This window comes from Elaeis guineensis, chromosome 5 (genome assembly GCF_000442705.2).
Source record: "Elaeis guineensis isolate ETL-2024a chromosome 5, EG11, whole genome shotgun sequence".
Classification (NCBI taxonomy): domain Eukaryota; kingdom Viridiplantae; phylum Streptophyta; class Magnoliopsida; order Arecales; family Arecaceae; genus Elaeis; species Elaeis guineensis.
In genome coordinates, this window is record NC_025997.2 from 106506642 (window position 1) to 106532551 (window position 25910).

A 25910-nucleotide genomic window follows, 5' to 3' on the forward strand; every position below is an offset into this window, starting at 1 on the left:
GTTGAAGAATCTTTATCTTTAATGATGCCCGATGCAACACGATGCATATCGACCCACTTCTCAATTAGATACTAGAGTGAAACACCTTACCTGATGCTCAATAGAACAAATACCAAACATCATAATAAAGATCATGAAATGGATTCAACAACCTTGAACCCTCCACTAAAATCTACTAGGGTCCGTCATCATGTCCATTGACCACCAATTCCCATTGATCGACTAGAGAGGGAAGAAAAAAGAGAGAGTAAGGGAGAAAAGGAGATAAAATAAGAAACATAGATATTCTCTCTCTCTCTCTCTCTCTCTCTCTCTCTCTCTTCTTAAAATAGAAGAAGGGAAGAGAGGCACCATTAAGATGTTGCAGTGGTCAGAGGTGGTGACCTATAGCGGTGCTTCACGACGGCATCAATCGACGATAGTAGTCTATCGATGGAAAGAAATTGGAGAAGAGTAATACAAAAAAAATGAGGATCAATTGAAATAAAAATCCACTTTGATCACAACCAACCCATTGGCTGGTGATTATACCTCATCATGTGACATTGAAGCACTCAAAAGAACTGTGAAGGTTGGCCCAAATCGATAGTTGATGGCGGCAAAATACCAAAATAGGGGAGAGGAGCTGAAACAGAGGAAAAGCTTTGTTTGATCCAAATTCAATGACTTGTTGATGCTACACCAAATGATAAGACTGGCCAGTCTGTCTATCCGTAATAATTAATTCTCGCTGATCGCATCCTATAGGGATCATCAAATCGATAGCAATAAGCTCCGTTTGAAGAGATTTATATACAAAATGTCTCGAAATAATATCTGGGGTAGGAGATTCAATTAATCGAGATTTAGAAGAAGAGGATTGAGAAAACGAGAAGAAGAGACTATGAGGGGTCCTCACGTCGTCTTCGATGAGAGATTGACGGTAACTTGCTAAGGAATGTTTGATGGAAACCAAGAGAAATCAAATTGATCGGAAACTAGGAGTGGGATGATTAGAGAAAGGAGGAGGGACTTTTATAGATCCATCATCGAAGTCTGAAGGTCCTTGAAAATCCTTCTGATGGGATCAAGGAAGAAGAAGTGGACTCCCATCTCCTCTACTTCATTTTTTGGGGGGTTGCGCCAAAATTTGTGCAGAATTTGGGCCTATCTTAAGGTTGAAAAGGGATCGGATTGTAGTATATTTATATCCATATTTATTTTATTTATCAAATATAGATATAGATACAGATATTAATCGGATGCAAAAATGTATATCTATACTTATTTTAAATAGATACGGATATAAATCGGATGCTAAAAGTATGGATATAAATATAGATATAAGTTGGATAATTCAATTTTATAATTACATAATCAAAGAAATTACTAAATAGATGATAAATTAAATTAATAGTATGTTACTATGGTTATATATTTTTCTTAAAACTTCTTGACCGATATATTTACAAATAGAATCGGATACTCGGATATGATTGGATCATTGTCTATCCATATCCATATTCATTTTTTTTAATGGATATGAATACGGATATAGATATTACTTGGATGCTTAAATTTTTATCCATATCTAAATAGACTCGATATGAAAATGGATCCAGATAGATATTATCCGATCCACTTTCACCCATAACCTATCAAATCTCTTGTGTTGGGTGTTATTACAAAATTAATAAGTTGTCACTAAGTATTCATTTGGTTGGGATATATCAGGTTATGGGCTAACTTGATGATCTCTAAGAGTTATTTATCTAGAAAATTAACTTTGAAAGAAAATAAATTTTATTATATTTGGTTAGTAGAAAAGTTACTCCAATAAAATAGCACCAAAAAAAGATTATCATGCTTGATTAGAGATAATCTTACATAAAAATATTATCAAATTTTCAAAAATATTTTTAAATAAACAATTTGAGTACTAATATTTTTTTGTTCAATCTCTTTGTTAACTATTTATAGCCCACTTACATGAAGGTTATCAAAAATAGACCATTTCAAATATTAAATATATTTACATGAGTTAATAAATATTTTAAATTAATTATGCATTAATTATGCATATATTAGATAGTATATTTTTTATTATAAATAGATTCCAGTGTATTTTTGATAAATTAATAAATATATTACTTCTTAAAGTCCCAATCTAGATTTATTAATAATTAATATATTTTTATTAATTATTTATTAAAATTAATATTTATATATCCATATCATAGTTATATTATATTTGTAAATAATATCATCTAACATAATACTTATAATAAAGTAATTTATTACATTAATTATAATAAATAATTAATAAATATATTAATAATGATATAAGATATAATTATATATTCATGACTAATATATTTATAATATATTAATATAATTTATATAATATTAATATAATATAAGTGATAGCATATCTATCGAGAAATAATAATTTCAAATTACTTTTATTCGTAATCTAGTGTAGAAAAATAAATACCATCCTCATGGTATTTATTTTATCTTTTTTTTTATTAAAATAAATATAGGACCTATCATTTATTTTATCATTTCTCTCATCCTCTTTTTCTTACCAAATATAGTAATTTGATATGGGATTTATGTCCCCATATCAAATTAGTCTCAGTAAAACGAACCCTAAGATGATGTTTGGTAACCCAAATGGGATCACCAAGATGATCTAAGATCTATGGTGATCCTTATCCTATGATAATCTGATCTCTAGTGATTTAAAATCACCGTATTTAGTATGCTATATTCTAGTAATTAAAGATTTTCAGATGTCTATAAGTAACTTATTTATTATTTTCCAGAATCTAAGATCATTCACCATGTAATAACAAACTATCCCTAATATATTTCATAAAAATATATTTATTAATCCTATGAATTGTTAATTCTATAAAGATATATTAATAATAAAATCAATATTTTTAGTTATGCTTTTAATGTATTATTTTTAATACTAATATGTATTTTGATTAGAAAAATAAGACAAATAGAAGTCATATAGTAAATAATATCATTATATAAATATAAAGTATAATAATATATTTCTGTTATAATTTTTAACTATCATTGAAGAATAATATAATAATAATAATATGATTAATATATTATAATATAACATATCATAAATACAATATATTTAAAATCAATAAAATATATATAATATAACAACGGTATATTGATATACCATTTTTTTTCTGTTAGATTGAGGGGTATTTTTATTTCCAAACTTTAGTCCAACATTACTAACTTGGGATGATTTTTAAATATCTGACCTCAATAATGGATATTCTATCACCAGATTGGATGATGATTAGAGAAAAATAATTTAGAGTCACTATTCATATAGAATCATCATGATGCAACCAATCACGATGCCTCGACCCATATCACCCTTGGTCTTGAGATAATCACTTCATATCAAATGCCCCCTAAAGTATTCAAAGATAACAAATGATGTCGCCATTGGTTGCCATAGGTAGCGGTGACATGGGGTCCTTTCTGGATTCAAGAGTGTCTATTAAGATTTTCTGATAGAAGTTTTCTTCTTTGGAAAACAAGTCGGAAAAAAAGTGGCAACCGCCAACAAGCATAGTTGAAGCACAGCCATGCATGATCAACCTAATGCTTGACCGAATAGAGTTGATGCCTGGAGCTTGTTCTTGGATCGAAAAGTGAAATAAGCACCTTCCCTTGACTCCGTTTTTTATTTCCTAATCTACCTTTATAAAGAAATAAAACAAATATTTTCTGAGAAAGAAGAAAGATTGAGGCCATAACCAGCCCTTATAGCTGCCGGCCATAGCTGCAGATCTCCAGCACCATTAGTGGTGATCAGAGGTCATCCTTTTTTTTTATTTCTACTTTTATTGTCCCCTCTTCTTCTCGTTGTTCTAGAGACACTTGAGTCTGTTTTCCATTTCCTCCTCCTCCTCCTCTCTCTCCCCCCTAATTCCTTCCTCCCTGCACCTTAAAATGGGACTGCTGAGGAATTGACATGATAGAGATGCTGCAGTTCCTACATCAAAGAGGAAGATATTGTAATTGGGCACTCAACGTTTGCTCGAATAACAAAATAAAGCACTCAATGAACTATGATCTTCTTCTTTATGAAAAAATTATCAGAGTCTTGCATGATCTTATTGGTCTTTGTTGGGCTTCAGATTCTTGATTTTATGTTTTGGTATATCTTAGAGGATTTTATAATGGGTTGGAGAAGAGTGCAGATCTTCCTTACAGGAACTAGGATGCAGGCAATATAAGATCTTCACCAACGAAGTTGGATGACAAGGGGATCACTGGCTAGCAGGAAAAGAAGTGGACGGTTCGGGTTTTTATTCTTCACTAGCATGAAGAGAGATTACAAATGGAGTCACAAAATATTATATTGCATTTTAAGATATGAGAAAATGTGTGTCAATTCTGCACAACCAATCAGTAAATTGATCATACAAGACCGTGCAGCGATTCCATAATTGACCGGTGACACGTTTGGCAACAAATCCTGCAAGTTGCACCAATCTCTTCTTGTTAGTGATTGTTTGTGCGAACATCATGGGAACCTGCGACTCTACTCCATCATTTTAAGACAACCAATTCCTCCTATTAGGTCATTTATCTTAACCTAATTTTTTGTCGCTATTGCTTGCTGACCTCTTTTGTATATTTACAACAAAATCCCCTGCCATAAAATCTTGAAGATTTTATCGGACCGATAAGATCTTCCAACATCCAAACAAGAACCATCTGAAGATATTTAGGCTTCATTAGGAACTTCAATACCTTCTTATGTTGAAGTTTGGACATTTGCTTGGAGACCTGCATTGGTTTCTCACAAACAAGATAAAAGCAAGTGCAAAACATCCAAGTAATCTTACCACTTGTTTATTGTCTGCTTTCCTACTTATTCTCCATTGCTCCCTGCGTGATTTTCTTGCTGATGGTGAACTCAATCATTCTCTAACTGTTCTCTTTCAATTTTAGATAAATTTCACTGCATTTCAAAACATACCCTTCTCGGGAGCTCTTGCACTCCACGAGCGTTTTCGTGTAGGAAATGTAGATTAGTAATGTTAGTTACAAAGGTAAACCTTCCATGCAAGATTAGGACTTAGGAAGCAGCTAAATTTTCCCAACCAGCCAGCTCAGCTGGTTGGCATCCCTCTCTCTTAGGAAGAGTTACAGGATTGGAACCCTAAGGATGCAATCCCCATATATTTCTCAGTAAAGTAAAATGAAATAAAAGATATCAATCTGACACATGCCTCGCCAAATAAAATAGTTCGTTCTTGGAAAACTTTCTTAAGCTACAGGTACCAATTGCAATGGAACTCCAAAGCCTTTAGCAATATGTGCAGTTATATTCATACAAGTTCCAGAAAATGTGAGAACTTACATCAAGTACACTCCCAGCCACTGCAATTACTAAAGCGACCTCAGCCATCACTGGCCCACCTTTATTGATCCCGGACGTCCTTTCATACAAGTTAGGACATCAAATAAGTATACAATGCCTCTAATGTAACTCACAACTCTATGCAGGAGAACAGCTGCTATGTATTTATATGATTTTTTATTTCCCTGTATATTGTAATGCTAACATGGAAGACCATCATAATCTGCTGTGCCATGTGCCTTTCTCCATTCAGTGTTTTGAGAACATCCCTTGAGTTAAAGATGAGAAATCGTAATCACTTAGTGATTGGTTGGGAGTAGTAGAAGGGGAAGAAGATGCCGAGTTTCTGCCTGCTCCACCTGTGGTTGCTCCATTAACAGGTGCAGGTGATCCAGTAGCATGCATGCTGCAAGAGAGTAGCTTTAGACACGTATAATTTCATGCTAGTTGCTCTTTAATGTATCTTTTGATAATAATTTTAATATTTTGGGAGAACATATATAAATCGTATGGAAGAATCAAATTGATTTCAATAGTGTTTCTCTAGACAATTCAATTTTCAAGAATTTCGATATACCAACACTTTTGGACATCCACAATTAGCTTAGATGCCTTTTTGGCATCATTTTCATGTTTTTTAAAAATAAAAACAGAAATTTTATTTCCATTTTCATTTTAATTTTTTAAACTATAAATATATTTGACATAATCAATTATTTTTTAAAAATATAAATATGATGATGATGGCCAAGATGGTGGTGATGGTGGTGGTGGCGGCGGCAGAGACAGCCAGTGTGCTAGTAATATAGCAGCAACACCAGGTTGGTGGCATTAGCGAAATGGTGGTGGGGACACCAATAATGTGGTGGCGGCAATGATAGTGGTAGTTGTCAAATAGTGGCGGCAATGATAATGGTGGTGGTCAAATGGTAGAGGTAGTGGCAAAGGCCATCATGATGACAATGTTGTAGTAGAGGTGATGGGGTGGCAGCTTAGCGGCTGTGAAGGTGGTGGTAGTGGTGGTGGTGAAGGTAGTGATGGAGACAACAACAATGGTGGCAGTGGTGACAATGGTAATGGTAGAGATAATGACAATAGTAGCCGCAACAATGACAGTGACAATGAAGGTGGGGTTGGATGGTGGTAGTAAAAGGCACAAGTTTCTTGTTTTTGAAAATAGTGAGATAAGATTTCTTACTTTTATTTATTTGAAAATAATGAAAATGGATTTTGAAAAATAGATAATAAAAAACAATGGCACCAAAATATTTTTGGCCTCAATTTTTGAAATTCTATTTTCAAAAGCAAAAAAAGAAATAAAAGGATGCCAAATAGGCCCTTGGTTATATTTTCTTCTTAGAGGCATAACATGAAAATTCATTACCTGTTCTAGACATAAGGCTGCTTAAGGGTGAATTAGTTCGAGTCCTCACAACTTGCTGACAATGAATTAATTTTGGTTTAATTGTTATGGACTAAAAAACTAGCACAAAGTATGCAAATTGATTAGGAGTATAAATCCTATTTGGAAATCCCTAGATTGTTTTTGCATTAAAAAGACCTCAGTTTTGGATTTTAAGGGCTTTTAATACATCCAATGTTTCCTAGGACTTGAATATAAATTTGATTTGCATAAGTACAAAAAGGATGTGTATGAAGAATTATAAATTGATTTTCTTCCTTTTTTATTTTGCATGGTGCCTCACAATTTTCCCAGCTTAGTGAATTCCCTCTTATTTCCTTCTCACTATTCTTAGCTTTTTTTCAGCTCATCACCTTTTAATTTACCCCTTCAGTAGACTGCACCAGTTTTGTGTCAGATCCTCCATCCAAACAAACTTACAAAAGTCTGCTAGGAATTACCATACCAAATTAGATTAGGATGTACCATAATTGTGGCAAGTGCATTGAGAAAACTTATGACAGGCTTCAATAGAAGAGAAGAGAAGTTGGATGATTTTCAGGAAGGGACAAGTTTAATGTTGGACTAATTTATTTAAGAAATTATAAAGCCAAATTCAAATGCTAAATTTTTATAGCCTACAAGTTATGCTTGATTCAGAAATAAACTGAATTATACATGTAATAGTGACTGCCAACAATAAAGTTTAAATTAGCCTGAGTATCAGTAGAACACCAAAATCCAGCAATGAAAAGGGTGTGGCATGAACACAAAGATTAAAAATAGAAATGTTAGGCGATTGCCTACCTAGATGTAGGAAGAGGACCAGAATTGCCAGATGGATGTGCCTGACTGATGTTTCCAATCTGCCATCAGAAAGAAAGAAACAAGTCAGAACTGCAGATTTGCAACATCCTGAGTACGCAGTGGTGTATTTAGGAGCATCTTTTTTTTTTTTAGGTGTGTATTTAAGTGTATCACCTGACTGAGGATGTCGGTGTTCTGTTGTCCAGCTAGAGACGACATTCCAGGAATTTGATAACCAAGATTTGGCCAAGTTTGGGCGGTGAAATTTGCATTAGGTGCATGTGAATCAGCACCTCCTGCCTGATGAGTTTTGCCAGGAAATATTGGAGGTGCACTGCCAGATTTAGCTGCAGCCATGAGAAGAGCCTGCTGTTGGGAGAGGAAAGCAAGCTGCTGTTGATGAATGGCATATGGTGACACCATATTGGACTGCAATACATCAACACAAAAAGATGAAGCAATTAAACCTGTTTCTCATCAATCAAACCTGATTAAAATTTTCACTTAATGATACAGAAAATGCATGGTAAGTAGCTTAATTGTGACCTTAAGCTCACCTGTATCATGTAATATAAGCTTAAAAAAGGGTATTCCTGGCAGCACTAGACAAAATTACAAATCTTCCAACTACAAAGGGGGGCAGGCTTGGATAAGGTCGACCGGATTTGGACTCAGATCCAGTCAGATCAAAATTGAACAATGGAGGTTCTACATCGATGATCCAAGCCGTTGGATGTGATCTACTACCTCAAAACTGCTTGCACACCAAAAATCATATAATTTGAAGACCCCTAGTGTCTGCATCAAGTGATCAAAAAATACATCTAATTCAATTTTATTTAGGTTGTCCAATTTTTGACTACTTGATGCATGGGCTAAGGGTCTCCAAATCATATGATTTTTTGTGTGCAAGCAGTTTTGAGATAGTAGATCACATTCAATGGCTTGGACCATTGATATAGGACCCCTATTATAGAGTTTTGACCTGACCGGATCTGAGTCCAAATCTGATCGACCTGATTCTAGCCTGATTCATTACAAATGTTACCGCTATCAACAAGTTTTTGGATTGAATGGGACAAGAACTAAAAATTTATTCATATATTCTCATTTAAATTAATTTGATAACCAAAGTTATGAAAATACTGCAAATAACTTTATACTTATGTCAGAATATTGCTAAAGCATGCCATTTCCTTCATGACTAACCTTATCAAAGAGGCTCATGATGTCATTTTTCACAGTTGCCTGGGATTTCTCTGGAGCTGAGGACAGTGCCATTGATGCTGGATCTTTAAGTAGGTTATCAATCCCTGTTGCTGACCGACTCTTTCCAACAGGTTTTATAGTGGTGTTTTTCTCTGAATCCAACGGCAGTGTAACTAATGGTGAACTTTTAAATAAGTCGTCAATTCCTGATGCAGATTGGCTCTTGCGCTCAACAGGTTTCATGGTGCTGTTTTTCTCTAGATCTGAAGGCAGTGTGGTAGATGGCGAATCCTTAAACAGGTCCTCAATTCCTGATGCAGATTGGCTATTGCTTTCAACTGGTTTCATGGTATTGTCTTTCTCTGTGGCACTGGTTGCTTCTGCAGCTGCAAGATTTAAGAAGTAACCAGTTATTGAACTGCATCATTTACAATTAGAATTCAGCACGGGAGATACATGTGCAGGCATAAGGGACAACAGTTATTATCTCTCTGATCTCTTAGGTGAATGTGCTTCATCCAATTTATTATCAAGAGAAAGATGTGCAGTATATGGACAGGAACAGTACTTGCATAAATGTTTTGGATTCCAGAACCATGCCCGGACTTCAAGGCATTTTACATTATATAGAGCTTAATATACCTGTTTCAGTTCTACCTAAATGTGAATCATCTAAGATGGTTAGAAGAAAGAGATTCGAAATGATCACAAGGAAAAACACAAGTATAGAAAACAATGAAAGCTGCATTTCAGTGAACGAAAATTGACCACAAGAAACAATCATGAACTGCAAAAAAGAGAAATTCTTTGTACACTACCCCCAGTGTAGAAAATCTGACGTGGAGCGCACTACCTTGTCCGATTGGTCCATGTAGCCATCACTTTCCAATGCACATTTAATGCCTGCAGTTTCGCTTTTTCTTTTAAAATTTTGAACGATGAAAATGCCCCCCTTTGAAAAAAATTATGATATTCTGTAGTCAAATTATGACTTCCTACACAGACAGTCATAATTTGGCTCCAGAATGTCATATGGGAGGGGGCATTTTTGTCCAATTATTTTTCAATGCGTATTTAATACCTGCAATTTTGCTTTTTCGTTTAAAATTTTGAATGACAAAAATGTCCCTCTACATCTGAAAAAATTATGACATCCTGTATTAATATTATAACATCCTATGGTGAAATTATAAATTCCTGCATAGGATATCATAATTTTTTCAAAGGATGTCATAATAAGGGAGGGGCATTTTCATCACTAAAAAATTTTATAAATTTTTAATGACGAAAATACCCTTCAAACTTTATAGTTTCTGGAAGAAAATTTATAACATCCTGTGCAGGAAGTCATAATTTGACCGTATAATATCATAATATGGCCATAGGATGTTATAATTTTTTCAAAAGAAGAGAGATATTTTTGTCATTCAAAATTTCAAATGAAAAAGTAGAAATGCAGACATTAAATGCGTGTACTGCAGGTATTAAATACGTGTTGGAAAGTGATGGTTCTGTGGCCCAATCAGATGAGGCGGTGTATTTTTTCTACACTGGGAGCAGTATACAAAAAATTTCTCCTGCAAAAAAAGCCCAGTCTCCATGACTAACAGCATAACTTACACTGGAAATTTGCCCATGCATTGTCATCAGCAGAAGATGATTCTGACACTTTTTCACTTGGGTTCTCCACCGCAAGCACGTTGAAAAGATCAACTGTCTGATCAACTTTTGGAGGTGGGGCAGGTGGAGTATCGACTACAGCAGGAGCTGTCTCTGAAAGCTGTGGAGGAATTACCAAGATTGTGACTGGTTCTGCTTTTGATTGAGGGGGTACCTATATGACAGAAGGCCATAACAGGTTATAATTATCTTCTAACATTCTGTGATTCTTTCATATAATGAACATGAAACCATTTTCAGTGGGAAAGAAAGCAAATCTATTTATAAGAGTTCACACGTATGATAGAAACTACTAGGGCAGAACACATAATGAAGAAAAAGTCCTGCTAACTAAATCAACTGCATCAGGTTTCATGATCATAAATTCACATAATAATGTCCACATTCCTCAACATAGTAGAATAAAATTATCATTTGGAGGGGAGAAAGCATTAAAGAAATCCAATTACAAAAGTTAAGACATCCAACAACTATTAATAACATAGACCAAACAAAAAAGAGTGCACCCACCCCTTCTGAATCCGGTTTCCCCAAGCAATGCCTAGGAATAGAAGCATTTACAGTTCAGAAGTCTACCCTCAGAAATCTACACTATATCAAAGACTGCCAAAGCCGGAGGATTCACATCAGGTTAACAGCCTCTTGTAAAAAATTCGTCAAATAATGACATGGATTCAAGTTCCATAGTCATTAATGCTAGGGTCTCCCCTGTTAAGCTTGTAACATTAGAGGTATCATTAAATAAGAATGCATGGGGGCGGAGGATCTAAAAAGCCAACCCAACTAGTTGGCACACAGATGGATGGTAATGTTTATTTTATGCTGATAAAATATTAAAAGAGAAAATTTGAACTTTGGGAATATTTCAGAAATACTCTATTCGACAATTTTAGTTTCCACCGTATCCTAGAGACCTAGACCCAAATGTAAGTTAGGATTTTCTTTTTTTTCAACCAAATCGACAAGGGACCAGCAAAAGTTCTCACACATCCACCTCTAAGCCATAGCAAATAATTGGATGCATTAAATGCCACAATCCTTATGACTCGGTTGTGTTCTTTTTCTTGATGCCAAAGTGAGAGAAGAGGTAAGGGATTCTACCTCATTGACTATTAAAAGATAAGCATCTGAAAGAGAAGGAAAAAAATGAAAGACCCAAGAGAATGAGAAAAAAATGCATCATTGGTTGTTTCATGCTAGAGGCCTAGATGTCCTAGCATGCTTATGTCATCCTTTCTCTTCTCATGGTCCCACCACAAATGATTCCAAATATGAAATGAAGAGCCAATATTCTAATAGCAAAGCACAAACTGCTTACCAAAAAGCTTTTGCCATCTAATTTCCTAAACCCCTACTCCCAATTTAAACACCCAACAGTAATATTCTGAAATCTTAATTGATTAGTATTGGCCATTATCATAATTAAGAAACTTAATGATGCATGATGGCAGTGAATCAACTGTCATCTACATCCATGGCATTATCTATCAGGCATTCTGTATTAAATCAAACAGGGATATATTATTAGGAATGCATGATTTCATGATATTTGGGATGCTCAATGAAGTTTGCCTATTTTCCTTACATTGATCCTGTCAAGGTGACTGACTTGGGAAAGAAAAAAGAGCAGCATGCAGATCAGATTGCTCAGATGAAAAATGGAGTGAAACTCACCTCGTTGAGGAAGGGCATAGAAACAGTGCATTTAAAGATGAAGTTGACTCTATTAAATTTGAGATTTGTGGAATCCAAATCAGTGAGCAATTATAACAGAACAAGAGGAAGGAAACCCGCATGCGAACCTACAGGAATATTTGTCAATCTGATGGGGAGCAACCTCCTGTTGGATCTTTGATCTTCCTTTTCCTAGGCTCCATATGTGATGGAACTTTTCACATGACAAATAATAATCTTCTAGCATAATTTTTTAAAATATATATCTCTCTCCCTCCTGAAAATACATAATCAATAAAGCACCCAGCTCATCTTTCCTGTTAATCCAATCAAACATAATAAAGAACCAACTACACATTTTTTCCCCCAAGAAATCCAAAACTTAAATTTAAATCAAATCCATCTCTATTACAAATATTTCTTTCCTTAAATAGGAAAATGGCAAAATCTCACGTTCATCTCCCTCCTCTTTTTTTAAGAACACTCATGTTCATCGCCCTCATGCTTCCTAACAAAACATGCCTCATCAACGAGATTTTTTCCCTCTAAAAAATCCATTCTTAATAATTTTAAAAGTCCCATCCCAAATATTGGGCTACTTTTTTTCCATTTTGATCCAACTATTCTCGCTTTTATTCCTTAATTGTTACATAACCGTCTTTGCAATTTGGAAAAGAAAATGATCTTCATGCATACTTTATTGTCTTTATTTCTAGACAAAGAAGAAAATAAGTGAAGCAAAAGGCAGGGATGAATTTAATAATTTACATAAAAATATAAATGTATAGCATCAAAAGTATCATCTTATATTTTTAATTTTATTTTTATCTCTTCATGTTAACACCTCAAAATTCATTTTTAACTTATTTTAATTTGTTTTGTGTTTTACCTTTTCTCAAACTTGTTATCATGCTATTATTGTACTTCCTGTTTCTTCTTATCTTTGAATAATCCTGCCGTCTCTCTTTAGCATATGACAAAACAACTCATGCCATGCACAAAATTAGTGGTAGTACATGAAAAGGAAAATGTTCAGTACAGCTAAATAAGTTCGTAAGTGGAGTAGACACAATGACATTGTAGGCATGTAGGTTTCGTATGAATACATCATTGAGATCCAAAAAACGGTAACCCAGTTGGTTGCAGATGCATCATAACTAAACATGACTGAAAAGATATGAACAAATTGACCACAGTATTAGTTCAAATATTTGGTTCTGAGCTATTTAATTCGACATTCATCTCACTCAACCCAAAAAGAAAGGGGTGAATTGGTCCTAGAAATGCAATGAATATGAGCTTATACATTATGTGCATGATTATACATACAGTATTTAAAACATAAAATTATGTTACTATGTTTTTCATCTAGCTTGAGATGCAAAATTTGAGAGGATGGGTCCCTTACCAATTCAATGACCAAATCTTACATAGAAACATTTAAATAAGTTGATTTACATATATTTTCTTAATTTAATCACAATAAGTTTGATGTATGATCTCATTAATCAGCCAACCGCAAGCTAGTGGATACATCAAAAATCTGTTTCAGTTGATCCACTTACCTGTCATATGCCATGATTATTTTTTTCTTCCTTTTGTATCAATCTCATTTAACCCATCTCATGTCTCACTTTATTATATGTGTAATCAGTCTTCCATAGCTTCCATAAATAGCTCACCTACCCACTGTGGTTTAAGTTCTCCATTACATGCTGATACAGCAGTTCATGATTAGAAGTGATTGATGCGTACCCTTTCAAGCACTTGGTGCCATGCCAATGACAAAGGGAGCACATAGAGAAAAGGGTGCATGGACCCCTGAATGATACTTTTAATCCACATCCCACTTTCCAAGCCAAATTTGGTTTCATTGTTTAAATATTCACAGTGCCCAACTTTCTGTGCACATTGTTGAAATTGGATAGCTCATCTTGTTATTCTTTCTTATACTTGCAACTTATCATCTCTGTCTCCAATTAAACTTGGAAATCTTAGCTAATTTAACCCTTCATTGGTGGCTCCTCTCTCTTGAGCACAAAAACTCCTAGCCCATGCACCAAGTGCACTGCATTTTTCACCATCTCTCTGCATCGTTTTGTCTCCTTTTTGCAGTACTCATAACTTGGTGATTGCAAATGGCCCTTGCACAAAATTCATAGGCAACTCTAAATATCAGAAAACAAAAATGTATATATAAGGTGTGCCTGACATATCCAAAAGAAATTTAGAACAAAGACTCAAACCCCAGCAAGACGTCCCCTAAGACATTTGGAGGGGGTACCATCCCAAGTGTCAGCACAAAACCATCCTACCATTGTCTTACCATCCTAATCGGCACATCCTGGGATATTTGCTATCCCAAGTGTCAGGTCAGGATGGGACAACGGTGCGTCCCATTCTATGGAAAAATCGGGATAGTCTTATCCCACAGGTTTTAAATAACTTGTTTTAGAAGACCATATTTCTTTTTGATATTTTTAAGAAAATTCTTTTTGATTTTAATTGCAAAGTCCAAGTTTCGTGTAATTCATTGTATTTTGGATTTTTTATACGCTTCAACAACTCCAAGTTGCACAAAAATCTGGTACTTTAAGTATTTTAATCCACTTATTTATTGGGTTAATTTTGCATAGACACTCCTGCAAAAATTTTTTTGTGTATTTACCCAGAAATAGATACTTGTATACAAGACCCCCCATCCCAACACCATTTAGTTTTTTTCAGCAATACTACCCCTGCTATCATGGTTCCCCATGCCTCATAAGTCCAACTGCACTATAGATAGGTTATACAGTGACCAGCTAAGTTGAATAACAGACCTGCCCTCAAGTTTTGAAGGGCATTTCTGGAGGGAAATATTAAAATTAAAAAAGAAAACTCTAAAGTTTCTATTGTCCAATGGAGGGGTATTATAGCAAAAGGTAATTCATGTCCAGGTAAATGGCTATCTTTTGACATGGTCAGGACATGCTTTAATCACACAGGCGGTGTTGCTAAAAAACCCAAATGTCAAGAGAATATATGCAAATCAACTTTCTAGGGTTTAAGGTACACAATGAAGGCAATTTCATGGGCACATAAGAAAGAAATCTTATTTATAATATTCATCTCACTTTATTCTACTTGAGTTACAAATGATATGTATCAAGCTTCTTCTCAGCATAAACATTACATACTAAGCAACAAATCCATCATTTTATCATTCATCTCAAGATGTCTTTTAACCCTCTCTAGCTTTTCTCATGCCCATATCCATATGCATTTACATGCAAGGATTGAATAGGAATGTAACCTTCTTTGGGAACCAAAGAAGTACAAAATGGTACATTTCTTAAATTTTTGTCTATTCAATGTATGGTACAATTTATTTTAACACAATGAAATTTAGCATTATGAATATTTCAAAAACACATATTTACAAAAACATTCTTATGATTGTAAATTATCAACTAATATATAGCTAACTTTATGTAACCAATATATGTAAATTCTTAACTTTTTTTTTAATCACAATGTTCATCGCATGCATGCATATGCTAGTACACAAATGAAATAGAAACTCCAATAAACCACTTCTAGGTGATAGGGGCATCAGCGGACCAACTAAAATAGAGCATTATTAGTTTATCTGCCCATTTGTCCTGCACACTTTATAGTCAAGGACAAGATAATCCTCATTAAGATTATAGACAACCATATAGAAAATAAAAGCTGTTTTGAACCGCATAAACTTGGGGAAGATTAACCATGTCCACCTTTTTATAACCATATAATAAAGCTGCCCAGATCTTAAATGTGATATTTTCTTGTGACTACTTTAAAATTGTCAGTAACTTCATTTGCACCTGCATAAGAATCTGATATGTCAATCAACCTCACATTATGAAATACATCATACAAGAACTTTATAAACTCCAATGAAAACTATATTACTTATGGCCTGTTTGGGTAATCCAGCAGCATTGAGCAAGATTTCCTGCTGCATTCACAGATTGGGCAGCCCATGTGGGCATATGGCCCATATCCACCCAATCCCCCCAGCCCAAATCATGTGGAGGGAAAAAAGGTCCTCCACTCATCCTTTCTTTCTTCCTGCATTTCCAACATCCCCTCCCCTCATGGTTGCTGATCCTCCACCCTCTCCATCTCATCCTTCCCTTCCCCCTACGTTCCCTCTCTCCCCCTAGTTCCCGCAAGATATTTCTGCAAAAATAATCAGACAGGCTCTTGAAGGAATTTTCAGCTGATGAGTTTTTAAAAAGTCATTTGTGCATGGAGTGGCTAGTGTGAATATGCCATCCAAGTCAATGGGATCAAATCATCAAACCTTCGTTTTTTGAGGTGTAAAGGCAATGAGAAATGAGAATTGAGAGCACAACAGTTCCTTTTGTCATGTGAATGCAGCAAGTTATTCTGAGATGCTTTCCAGAAGAAAAGGAGAGGGAAAGGAATACTATGGCCTTGTCAAATGTCCATGGATTTTGTGTAGTTTATCTCAAAATGCCTCGATTGAAAGTTGGTGCTGCTGGCAAACAAAGTATGTACTTGAAACGGCAAGTGTGTACTTGAAACAGCAGTGCAACAAATTATTTCAAAGAAATGCTTACATTTTGACATGAAGCTGCTGAACTAAAGCACCATCCTTCCAATCGAAAATAAAAATATCAGTTTGATGCGTTATATCAACATATGTTGTAGAAGCAGTCGATAATCATTTGACCTCATCATATTGGGCCTAAGGTCGTAACCCTGAATCTTACAAAAGTTTACCAGAATATTGATCCCAAAGCAAAAATTGATGCAAGCAAATCTAATAATCTAATTGTAGGTTGGTCAATGTAATGGGTCAATTTGAGATACAAGCAGAACACCACCACTTGCTAAATTTATCGAGTAAGAACAAGATAAAGTTCACATAGGAGGTGGAGGAATCACCTTGGAGACTGAATAAATGTCATTACCTCATTAAATGGCTCAAAAGAATCATCAAGTCTGATTCTATATTTAATAATACTGAATGGTATTAATTAAATCCTCCACATGTTACACTTGATTTGATCCAAGAGGCACAGATACAAAGGGCACAGGAGTGAAATGACAATATGCACTTTTTGGGAATTTCTAGCTGGAGCGTGCGAATAGAAGAGGGAGAACCATGGGGGTCTTGGGGCCAGGTCCCTGCCGGACAAAAAGATAGACCTTTCATGGCCTGTTTAGGTGGTTGGGTCCAAAATTCCATGGGATTCGTGGCCCAACCACCAAAAGTACTGGATTTTAAACTGATCAGCTCTATGTTTTCAACTGTCCAGGGCCGTCTTTTGAGTGGACTGGCCAGAATCCCATTAGAAGAAAAAATGACCTGCTGCATATGTTTTCAACTATCCAGGGCCATCTTTTGAATGGACTGGCCCGAATCCCATTGGGAGAAAAAAATGACATCCCATTGGAAGAAAACAATGATCAGGTCATTTTTCTCTCCCAATGGGATTCGGGCCAGCCCACTTAAACACTGGCCCTGGATAGTTGAAAACATAAGCCTGATCAGTTTAAAATCCAATACTTTTGGTTGTTGGGCCACAAATCCCATGGGATTTTGGGCCCAACCATCCAAATAGGCCCTCAAGGTCTTTTTTTATCCCATAGGAACGTGCCGCAGCACACCAATGCTCTCCCTTCCTTCTCTCCCACTCCCTCTCCTTTCATCCTGCAGTCCAATCCCAGCCTATCTTGCCAGATCTAGCTGAAAAGGCCCTACACTCATTTAAAACATCATGGTGCCCTCTAAAAGTCTCCAGACCAATCAAACCATTCTTCTTTAGAATGCGATAAAACTTAAAAGTCTACCACATGGTAGATATCCATGATGTCAAAAATTGTTCCAGCATATATTCCAAATCCATTCTATAATTAACAGCAAATTCCTGAGTAGTTCATGATGCTCCACTCAGGAGTCATCTTTCTCCATACTACATGTAGTGCATGTGGCACATTTTAGTAATGTAATAAGAAAACAAAGTGATAATTGCTGCATATAAACCTAATGTTCTTTTCGAAATTCCTTGACATAAAGTTTTCATTATACAACCTTCCTTTTAAATGCTAAGTCAGGTTCAAGCCCATGACCTTAAGGTTGGCAGTATTAACATCAACAAGAATTTCAAAGTTGTTCTTTCTCCAGCTAAAGGTATTTAGTATGCTCAAGTACTTCAGTACTAATTCTCCAGCACTAGTGTGAGTACAGTGACAACAACAATGGATGCCATACATTTTAGCAAGAAGTCTTATAATGCGCTGAGTAGTGAAAAACAACTTCTGGTATCATTTGCAAACCTTTCTCATAGCAATAAAATCTTGGTTACAGAAAAAATAATAGTAAAGATAAAGTTTCCATAATGTTCAGGCGAAGGCATCTTAAATAACTGTGTAACCTTTTTCAAAACATTTTCAACATTTCACAGCATATGGGATAGTCAACAAACAGTGCACATGACAATTATTATACAAGTCCAGATTGAAGTAGATATATCCATACAGATCTGTGGATTCAATAAAATAATATACCAAGATTACCGGGCTGGGTATTTTGGGAACCACCAGATTATCCTTCCTTGCATTTTGTGCTGGAATAGTATTCCACTTCTCAGAAGAATTCACATTATTGGCAGATCCATGTGCACCTCTATCGCCTGGTTTCTCTGAATTTTCTTCCACCATCTTTGGAATTGATGCTGATTTTTTATCTCGTGGCACCCATCTTTTTTCTTCATATCTGGAGGCTCCATTTTTTTTGGTAAGAGTAAATCAAGCTTATAGTAACAAAAACCTAATAAATATTTGACAAAACAGACACACACAGAGAAATAAAGAAGTCTGTCTACATTCAGAAAACAATGAAAATAGCCATACTTTGCACGAATGAAGTTCTCTATTCCAACTCTGTCATAATTTGGAGGTAGTTCTGCTTCCCAGTAGCTATTTGCCTTTTCATTTCCCATTTCTGTGCACAACCAGAATCCACAACACAACAAGTGATGACAATGAAATGATAGAGACTTTTGGAGCAACAAATTGAAGAAAAACCTCAAGATATTTACTTTGGATAAATGCAACCTGCTCCGGGAGCCATGTGTCTAGTGTTGCAGACCTTACCTGCAGTAGAATTTAATCAGGTGAATTTAGAAGTGCAAATAAACCGTAAGTCATGAAATATAACCCAACCAAAAAACCCAAGTATCCTAGAAGTCAAGCAAAATGTCAGGTCATATCATGGACCTGTGAATTAGATCTACATATTTCAATTGTCGCCGACTCCACAGTAGGAAGGCCTTGTTGAGTTAAAAAATCCAAAATTAGCTGAAGTTTAAGTGGTATGTTATTTTTCAAGAAACTTTCTGGAATATTTTGTGATAAAGTCACTTCATGTTTATATCTGGTAACGGATCAACAGAAACATTATCCCAATGAAAACAGAAGATAGAAAAGGGGAAAACAGTCATATAATATAAAAAGTTCTCCTAATGGAGATACATGATCCTGATTATGATCAAGATGATGAAGATTAGTACAAAGGTGGGGAGTCCACCCTAATCATCTACACAATCATAACTAATAGAAGGTAAAGTTATTATCTCAATAAACAGAATGAAGCTTAACCCTATATTAGAGAAAGACTTCAATCATGGTTCATTGTGTCGGTACCAGAGCCCAGACTGGTCGGTTAGCGGTATGGTTCCGTACGTCCTCACGCCATTCCATACTAGGTCCAAACTGGCACCAAAGAGCGGCGGAGGGAGAACATGAGAGAGGGGAGAGGGAGAGAGGGCCTCTAGAGGCTGCTAGAGAGCAACCAAGGCCGTCATGCCATTGCCGACCTCGGTGGAAAGCTAGAGGAGGGCGGAAGGAGAGGGAGAGAATGCCGTCGGAGGGGAGAGGGGCAGCAGTCGACTTCAATTGAAAATCGAAAAAAAAAAATAAATAATGAAGTCAGCAACACCGTTACGGACTTCATCCGATAAAACCAAAATAAAAAATGAAATAGGAGCCAAAGTGCCTATGTCAACCGGGAGGAGGATGGAGCCCCTCCTTCGGCTTTCCACTAGGCTCAGCAGCGGCGTAGCAGCCTTGTCAGCCCTCCGGAGGCGGTCTCCCCGCCCCCCCCCTCCTCCTCCTCCTCCTCTCTCACTCTTTTCCTCTCTTTCCTTCTCCCTCTCCCCCTCCACCGGTTTCTTGTTTTGATTGCTGGAACTATCCCGATCCACCGCCAACATGGTTCGATATGTCCCGAACCAGATGGTTCAGGATGGTTCTACAAACCCTGACTTCAATAACTTCTCAAAGGTCAAACACATGCAAAAAATATAAAAACTGAAGTTGGTTCTGTCGGAATTATCATCTGATGCATGATATCTGAAGGTTTGAAAGCTAACAGCAAAAATATCATAACTTACTAGGAACTAGAATGATACAACATCTGGTCAATTAAGCTTCATGTCAATGGCATTGATGTAAAAGTATGTACTATGTTTCTATTTCCATCCAAGGATAACAATATTGGCAAGAATATTACTACTAGGATATCATACATGATATCATAAGCATGACCATTTACAACACACAAAAATAAAAAACTGACCAGTAGATTCAATAAAGGAAATAAAATAAACATGATCATAAGGCATATTGGCCACAAGATGAGCTCGTCAATGTGATTGTAAGTTATAACATCAAAGACTGTATAATGTATTAATAATGCCAATGGACTATAAACCTCTGGTTACAAAAACTCAACTTGGAAACAACATTTCTATATCTTCCAATGAAATTGGTCTACCAAAAACTGAAGTGTAATTAAAGAATGAAGAGCGCATGTAGTTAGGAGCTATTAGTGACCTTTGAAATGTGAACCCCCAAACTTCTATGGATCCCAGAACACTGCATGCATATAAAGATACCCAGATTTACACTTGCCCATCGTGGACCTCTGCAACAATATGAGACACAATTAGATTCAAACAAAAGTCCTACCACAGAACCATCTCAGGTCTGATCTTATCATAAAACCATCTCAGTTATTATTCATTCCAATGATAATTAGCAATGCAAGAAAGTTTTGCTTGATCTACTGAATCAAATGATCACTTTGTGCCTTGATTGGCAAAAATTACTGCAGTCCCATGTATACCATCTTGGTGTTATAGTCAATTCTTTATATTTGGAGTCATTAAATTTAATGAATTCTCAATGGACATTTCAGGAAAAGTAACAGTGATCTTGGCCTAGCTTCAAGAACCAGTATTAGAGAAGCAAAATTCACAGTCCTGACCTTTAAAGAAATAGTCAACCGGCAGAAACCAGAATTTGATAGTATAGGAAAATTAATATTTATACCATTTCTATGTTCAAATAGCATACATGTATTACATGTAGCATAAAATGAAGACTTCAAGCAGTAATTATTTATAATGAGAATTTTTATTTTTCTTTGGTTTTGGAATAATTGCATGGGTTTTGCTACAGTACTTCAAAGGGCTTTTTAGTCCTTTTACTTTTTATCTATTTCTAACCATTGGATTAAATATGCACCACTCAAATTTCAGCTCGGTAGAGTACCAATGTGCATAGCTGGTGCGATAAATAAATCAAAGATTAGGGCTATTTCATACCACTATTAAATTTTTTTTTTTCAAAAAATCTTCGTTTCTCCATGGAACACTCGGGGTCGGGGGGGTCGGGGGCTGGTGTTTGCGGGCCATGGAGGGGGAGCACGGAGGAGCCGTGGGCGCCGGGGGTGGGGCGGCAGCGGCACGAAGAAGCGGCGAACCGCAAAGGGGAGGACGCAGAAGCCACCGGCGCTAGGAAGGGGAGGTGGCAGGGGGCGTGTGGTGGGGAACCATGAGCGTGCGAGGTGGAGCGAGGAAGGGAGACCGAGGGCGGAAGATCTGTGAGTGCCCGAGGAGAGGGGGAGGGGGGTGCGACACAGAAGCCTCGGATGCCCGAGGGGCGACGGGGTGGGGCAGCGCAGAAGCCGTGGACACCGAATAGGGTGGGAACCACGGGGAGGTGCAGAAGCAACCAGCGCTGGTGGGGGGGGTGGGGTGGGGTGGGGGGGGTGGGGTGGGTCGGGTGGGGTGGATCCCGCAGGGAGAGATGGTCGCAGAAGCCATCGGTGCCCAGAGGGTGGGGTGGGGAAACTGCGGGGGCGCCCGACGTGGGGGGGAGGCTGGGGGGGGGGGGGCAGATCGATTGGAGCAGGGGACAAGGGTGGAGGGCAGTGGGCGCCAGATAGGTGGGAGGGAAAGGAGCCTTAGGGTGGGGGCGGAGGGGCGTGTGGGGTGGTCGTGGGTGGCACCTGGGGGGTGGGTGCGGGCAGAGGGAGGAAGAACAAAGGAAAAAATAATAATGAAAAAATATTATTTTTTAAAAAATAATAACATATATAAAAATAATAATCTGTAATACCTTAAATACCCTTTTTAATAAAATACTATAAAAAAGCATCATAGCAAAACCTATAATTGCATAAGCAATTGTATATGGACTTGCATAACAGCACACTAAAAGCTCCTACCATAGGCTTAAAATCTCAGTGCTGGCACTTGTCCTGGTCAGGCACCAGTTTGGTACCACATTGTACCATACACACATGGTTTGGTAGTTGGAACCAGCACAGAAGCCCATCCTTTCTTTCATACCAGTACAAAGGGCATCCCAAATACCGGTCTGATTTGGTACAGAACAGTACTCTGATCCTTGCTCCTAGTAATATCCAAATACCTGTTTAAAGGTCTGGATGAAAAACTAAGCAACAATAAAATCTAACTATATCTTGATCCAAGACTTGCCTAGCTTTGCAGTCGGCACATTCCTTGTTCTCTGGCAGTTTGAGAAGACCCTCCAATATCTGCAAATAAAAGAAGTAGAACATCTTTATATGGAACAGGAACTCAGATGGCACCTCAATGTAAACAAGACAACGAATTTGCAGCTACAAGAAGCAATAGATTTGGCAAAAGAATTATGTAGAGGTGCCAAGCCAGAGGAGGTCAGGGTTATAATTCATCCACCTGCAAAGACTCCACAGGAAGTTAACCACCAAGTGGGGTGCCTCCAGGACAACTGTAAGAACATGCTTGGGAGCTTTCAGACTCACCAAGATTTACAATCTTGATTGTTCAAAAAAAATGTGATGAACAAAAGATTGTTTGCTACCTATATGTGACTGAATAATCAACCAAGCCCTAAATTCCATAAACGAATAAACCAAGTGTATTCAGAAGAACTGTAGGTGTTTACTTATGTTTAATCTTCAATCACTAAGGCTAGAAATTAACTGAAAGGACTCAGATGAGAACAATCATAGACAAGAGACTTACAGGATACATCTTACAGGGCTTGAAAATTGCAGAGAGTATATATCATAATTTTATTGTAATAGAGAAGGATTGTGAAGAAAAAAATTCTATGAAGTTTTTTATCAGACTTTTTGTATTTGTGCAAAAGCACCAGAGATCAATGTCATCTTCGTCGCGATCATTGAAATCACTATTATGCAAAAGTTCCACTCACATAATAAATCAGCATCATCTCAATAGCATTGATAACACACATCACTATGTTGACTGCAATTCTGTTTCCAGTACACTTTGTTTGATATAGTTATAGAGAAATGCCAGCAATCAAAGCAGTTATCTACATGGGACAAGTAATGAAAAAATTTGCAGAAAAGGAAAAATTAGAAACAACTCATTTTACTGGCTTGAGTCAAAAATATAATAGTATAATACAGTATAATGATTAGCTATTTGGACACTGATGAGCAGTCAAAGGCATATCCTGTATGTAAACTACTGACAAATTGATGAAACATGAAAAGTAATGGATGCTATTGAAACATTAGAAAGATTTGAAGACAAAGGATCTAAAACTCTATTGGACTGCAGTAAGAAATGGAAATGCAATCCTCATGATCATTCAAATGATAACATGGTTGTTATCAAAAAATGGCCTAAATATATGGGATCATTATTTTCAACATCTCGGATCCATTATACACATTGGAGAAATATCAGAAATATCCAGCAAAGCACAACCAAGGGGGATGAAATCAAGATTTGCTTCCAGACCATTACACAATCAGCACATGAAAATAAGGGTTGAACAAAAGCCACATGGCACCATACAAAACCAGCAACATTGTAAAGGTGAAGATATTAGCCACTATGATTGGTGAAGGCACATGGTATTACCACTCCAAAGATAATAATGTCAAGATGGAAATGTGAATGCTGCAACATGTCTTCCTACCAAGGCACATTCGGACTAAATCTTCAAATGTGATTTTCAATCTCCTCATTATAAAATCCTAAGATCAAAAATCATAAAATGATTCCAATTCACAAATGGAAGAGAATAGGACAACAGTAATGAAGTGAAGAGGGATGAAGAAGAAGGTTGAGTTGCAATCGACCAAATAAAAAGGGCCAAGAATTATGAAAGTTTATAATTTTTTGATATATCCAATGTCTAGATCATGGGAATGCCTCTCGCAAAAGACTATGGGTCAACTTGATCCAAACCCAGATGACAAAGATTAATGGTGGCCACAAATCCAATTTAAATTAATTTTAAGATTCTGAGCAGAGAAGGAACCAAAAAAGAATCATGTTATATAGGTATATAACTCAATCTCCTGCTCCAATCCCCCAACCAATTTTTAAGCTATGTCTATCAAAACAAAAGATATTAATTGGACAGCATCACACCCACATAACGGTATGCAAGAACATTCTAAAATTTTCACCATATAAAACGAGTAGAGCCAAGAAATGGGAGCAGCCATCAGATCCCTCATTCTCATTGCAAATAGATCCAAGATCGATCTTTTTAATAATTTAGTATTTCCAGGATCGATGTTTGCCACATTGTGTGCCAAATGAAGAAATTGAGGTAGAATTCCTCCACCACCGAAACACCAAATCTTGAACCCGAAAGAACTCAGATAGAAATAGCACGCCCCAATCCTGGATCTACAAAATTCCACCTTCCGGCACATTAACTCACCAAATCATAGAAAACGCATTAAAATGATCGCATCTTTTTACCAGAAAGATAAAAATTATCGGTTAAAGTGATACAAAAAGGGGTAATTGGAGAAAAGAATGGACCTTTCGGTGTTTGTCATTGAGTTCTTTGGAGACGGAGGCCTTTTCGTTCATCCTGATGCCCTCGTCGATTCTCGGAGCTTCCCCTGGATTCAGAGTGAGAAGATTGCAAATAGATGGGAAAAAGGGGAAGAGGAATCGAGGGTTCTCCCCTTTGTCGTCTCTCTAGCTCTCTCCCCCCAGGACAAGAGGCATTCCGACAGGACAAGGAGAAAGGAACCAAATGAACTAATTTTCCTCTTTTAAACTTATTATTATTATTATTTTATTACTATTTGGTTTATTTCATCCGGTCAGCTTCGTGCATGCCTCACACGTGAGAAGGACAAACGTGTGAATGCACGGGATGCAATCCAGATGGGCTAATTTTTTTTAAAAAAAATTTTACTAAATTGTTGCCAATTTTAATTCATTTATCAAAATAATATAAAAGTTAAAAATATTATTTAGAATAATATTTTTTGTTGAGAAAATATCATTTTAAATGATATTTTTTTGACCTAGTCAGCAGTCTTTCCCAACCTATGCGAAACCCTATCAAAAAAAAAAAATTATTATAAAAATATCATTCGGAATG

General features: G+C 36.5%; 1 protein-coding gene across 3 annotated transcripts; it reads right to left on the bottom strand.

Annotated features, from left to right (window-relative positions):
- Positions 1–5343: 5343 nt before the first annotated feature.
- On the bottom strand, positions 5344–25547 carry LOC105045424 (ADP-ribosylation factor GTPase-activating protein AGD5). Of its 3 annotated transcripts, none has more exons than XM_010923698.4 (11): positions 25337–25547; positions 23015–23073; positions 21063–21153; positions 19268–19322; positions 19080–19170; positions 18744–18942; positions 10437–10650; positions 8817–9202; positions 7782–8036; positions 7608–7666; positions 5344–5804 (listed from the first exon to the last, which is right to left on the bottom strand). In XM_010923698.4, the coding sequence occupies exons 1-11, from the start codon at positions 25385–25387 to the stop codon at positions 5648–5650; spliced, it is 1617 nt and encodes a 538-aa protein (XP_010922000.1). In that variant the 5' UTR covers positions 25388–25547; the 3' UTR covers positions 5344–5647. The 3 variants fall into 3 exon arrangements, with proteins under 3 accessions (XP_010922000.1, XP_019705902.1, XP_073114147.1); XM_019850343.3 differs by having other exon boundaries at positions 18735–18942; XM_073258046.1 differs by lacking the exons at positions 23015–23073; positions 25337–25547 and adding an exon at positions 22741–22881 and having other exon boundaries at positions 18735–18942.
- Positions 25548–25910: the final 363 nt, after the last annotated feature.